At 40.4% G+C, this 3,548-nt stretch overlaps 1 protein-coding gene across 4 annotated transcripts in view; it reads right to left on the reverse strand.

Annotated features, from left to right (window-relative positions):
* The window catches only part of LOC103131982 (LIM/homeobox protein LMX-1.2-like), a 52,662-nt gene that overhangs the window by 47,109 nt on the left and 2,005 nt on the right, over nucleotides 1-3,548 (reverse strand). For 3 of the 4 annotated variants that reach the window (XM_016667073.1, XM_016667071.1, XM_016667072.1), the window contains exon 3: nucleotides 2,896-3,082. In XM_016667073.1, coding sequence (XP_016522559.1) covers nucleotides 2,896-3,082 — 187 coding nt within the window. The remainder of the gene's footprint in view (nucleotides 1-2,895; nucleotides 3,083-3,548) is intronic. The other variant, XM_016667075.1, reaches the window with a different exon arrangement.

The raw sequence follows: 3,548 nt of genomic DNA on the forward strand, positions 1-3,548 counted from the left end.
GTCCCTACCCAAACCTACGCCCATGTTTAGATCACAGAAAGCCTCGCACCGCTACGCCTAACAAGTTAGACCGCGCCCTGGCTTCGGCCAGGTGTTAAGACTGGCACCCTCTTTTGGGGGAAGACTAACCTGTGACGATTCTCAGCACGCACATCTTCTGCCGATGTCCAAGCGCCAAAACTTTGGGGCCAATAAAACTTTCTAACTGCTGCTTTTGTCTGTGTGAGTCTCTACAGATTGAAATGAAGCCTAGGTATAAATTCAAGCTGTGAGACTCTCTTCAGCCTACCAGCATCATAAATTACCACGCCTCCGCCTCAGCCAACAGCACCGGGTTGCCGCTCCGCCCCAGCCAATCACCATGCAAGAGCTCCTTCAAAAGGCCAAACAATCATGGATCCACCAGCTTCAGCCGTGCTTCGACCCACCTCATCCCCGTCTCCACTCTCATCCTCCAGGGCATCTTCCAGGCTCCTTCATCTCCAGGCTCTGCTCCACCACCAGTGTTTGGGCCCCGGGGAAAGACTAACCTGAGCTTCGCCCGAGCCGATCATCCAAGTTCGTGGCGATTCTCAGCACGCACGTCTTCTGCCGGTGTCTGTGCGCCAAAACTTTAGGGCCAATAAAACTTTCTAACTGTTGCTTTTCTCTGTGTGAGTCTCTGCAGATTAAATTATGCTTTTCAAAAACCTTACTTTAATGGCTCTATTTAGGTGAAGAATGTGTGCTTGTGCTATCTGTGGATGTTTCATATTTTTGATTCTGCTTGAGTTGAGGTTTGATAGTACTTGCTCAAGGAAAAACCTCAAAGCCTATGTAAAGCATTCTGTACAATGACAGCATGAATGTCCCACAGTACCAGCTATCCTACCATATCCAACATAGACTAAACACTAATTTTATTTATTTATTTATTTATTTTTTTTTAAAAGAAATTTCTCATTTTTCAGGAATAGTTGTCTACATCTTGGTTGGAATCTCACTTAGTTTCTAATGTGTCTTAAATGTATTGTGTTTTATTTTGTTTATTGAATGATTTGGGATTTTTTTTTCTAAATTTAAACCTTTTAATTGCCTCTGATGACCTGAACATAATCTCTTCATTTTTAGAAATTATGATGGAATTAAAAGATTTTCCCAAAATTGTTTTAAAGAGAGTGAAGAAGTAAAATTTGAATATTTGCATTAAACAGGCTGGTTACTCTTAATGTTAAAAGACAACTTGGATTTGGAAGTCACTGCATACTTTTCCGTTTGAATAGTTTCACTCATTAACTATAACATCCTGTTGACTGATTTTGGCCTTCTAACTGGGGCTTTCTACTGAGAAATATCTCCACACTCTAAAAACTACACATTTCTAGAAACAAAATATAAAGTAGTTAAAACTCTAACATCTGAGAATTTTTGATATAAGGTAAAATTATGTTTCCATGAACAATTCTATGCAAGTATGTAAACATTTAAGCATGTATTTCTCATTAAGATTAAAAAAATCTTTCTTTCAAAGAAAGACCTTGGCAAGACTGGCAAAAACACACCAACAATTACAAAATTGTCATAACCATCATACACACTCATTTTGAGAAACATGTTCTTGCAAACAACTGGCTGATTTAGTTGGACAGTTGCAGTCTGCACTTGGAGGAGAGATTATGTACTTATGATTACCTCTTCTGTTTAAAATCACAGCACTTTATGTTTTCTGGAGTACACACTCTTCCAGGACATTGAAATTCTTCAAAGGTTTATTATTACAACCGACCACTAGGCTGCCACCAAAATAATATTTGAAGTCATTGTTGCACAATGACCTGCACAGAATGGATGATAATTCACAGTGCAGCAGTCTTCATGTATATGGACACATATGGCGAAGATTATGTGAAAGCCTTATTAAACTATAACCATAGCATGTGAATGCATGCCTGTATGGGGATGACTGATTTCATGGAAAGTGTCTTTGAGTGTCCAGAAAAGCATTATGTGAGTCTGATGTCATGCCATTACATATCAGTTTAATTGAGACAAAACAGATTTTTTTTTTCTATATTTATCTGGGATAATGTAGTTAAACATACTGAAAATAGTATACCTCTCAAGTAAGCATTGTAATAAAATCAGGACTACTGAAAATACATGAAAAACTTGCAACTCCACCATTCTTTGCATTTGTATTTATTTGTAAAGTTGTATCTTTAAATTTGAAGTCTGGGGTAGCAGAGATAAAATAAAAAATACCTGCTTTGCAAAGCTATGAAAATGAAATGGCATTGTATTCCTCTTCATAATTTAGGAAATAACTAAGGGAAAACAGCTCCACAAAACCTGGTCACATCAACAGACAGAGCAATAATCTTATATAGTGAGGAGGCTCATGAGCCAGGGATATAAAATAATAACTGGGAAAAAATTACGTGATCAATAACAAGAGCTGATTTTAATGGCTTTTTAAACAGAGGTGCCAATAAATGTGAAGGGCACTGTGAGCCGATGAGAACCAAAAACCTGAGTAAACCCTTTATTAACTCAAACCTTAACACAAACAGCCAATGACTAACTGTATTAGTTCTGTATTAGTGCTGTTCTACAGCATGTTATGTTTATGGGTGGTAATTTTTCTTTTTTTCATTCTGATTACCAAATAAAATCCTTGGAGTAATGGAGCTTAGAGTAATGTAATTCATAATCTGCTTCCTTTTGTCGTTGTGTTTTGACACATTTTCACAAGTTTTAAATGGGGGTTGGTGGGTGAAGATACGGAGAATGTGTAGCCCACTGTTCCTCAAAAAACATATCGGCCCCGCAGCTTCCCGCACCGTAGGCCGAGCCCCGGACCCCTCCCCCCGAGCCCGGGTCCTTGGCCCCTACAGCCAAGCAGCGAGGCTCTCCTACCTCTGGTAGTCGCTCCTGCAGAACAGTTTGCTGTCCCGGAAGTAGCAGGTGGCAATGAGCGGCTGCTGGCACGCTGCACACTGTAGGCAGTCCTCGTGCCAAGACGCGCCGTTGACTCGCATCAGGAAGCGGTCAGAGATGATGCGCGAACAGCCCTCACACACAGCCTGAGGAGGAGAGTCACACCCTGAGAAACAACCGGAAGGAGACAACGTCAGCCTGCAGGCCACGCTTTATTTTCCACTGTCCTGCCCCTGCTGAGCTTTATGTTCATCACCACAAATCTGGCCATCAGTGAAAACAGGTCAGACACCCCGAGCTTTATTTATGGGACTGTTCTTCGAAGCCTACGCCGACGTTTAGTGTTGCAAGCGAAACGTAAAGGCGGTGTAGGGCATGGTTATTTATTCTTTATTTATATATAGCAACTATTTTCATATAGAGTGACCATGCTGCCATATAAATATGCTCTCCATGTGGAAGCTACCGATATTCAAACTGTTTTTTTTTTTCCTTTTGCCTTCTTCTTCTGCATAGTGAGGTTTATGTTTGTGTTCAGGGATCCATTTGGGACGCGCGTCTGCGTGCTTAGTAAAATAGATGCGCGCCTTCAAATGCAAATAATGAAGGTTTATATAAAAAAAATAAATTAT

This window comes from Poecilia formosa, unplaced genomic scaffold (assembly GCF_000485575.1).
Source record: "Poecilia formosa unplaced genomic scaffold, Poecilia_formosa-5.1.2 Scaffold891, whole genome shotgun sequence".
NCBI classification, from domain to species: Eukaryota; Metazoa; Chordata; class Actinopteri; order Cyprinodontiformes; family Poeciliidae; genus Poecilia; species Poecilia formosa.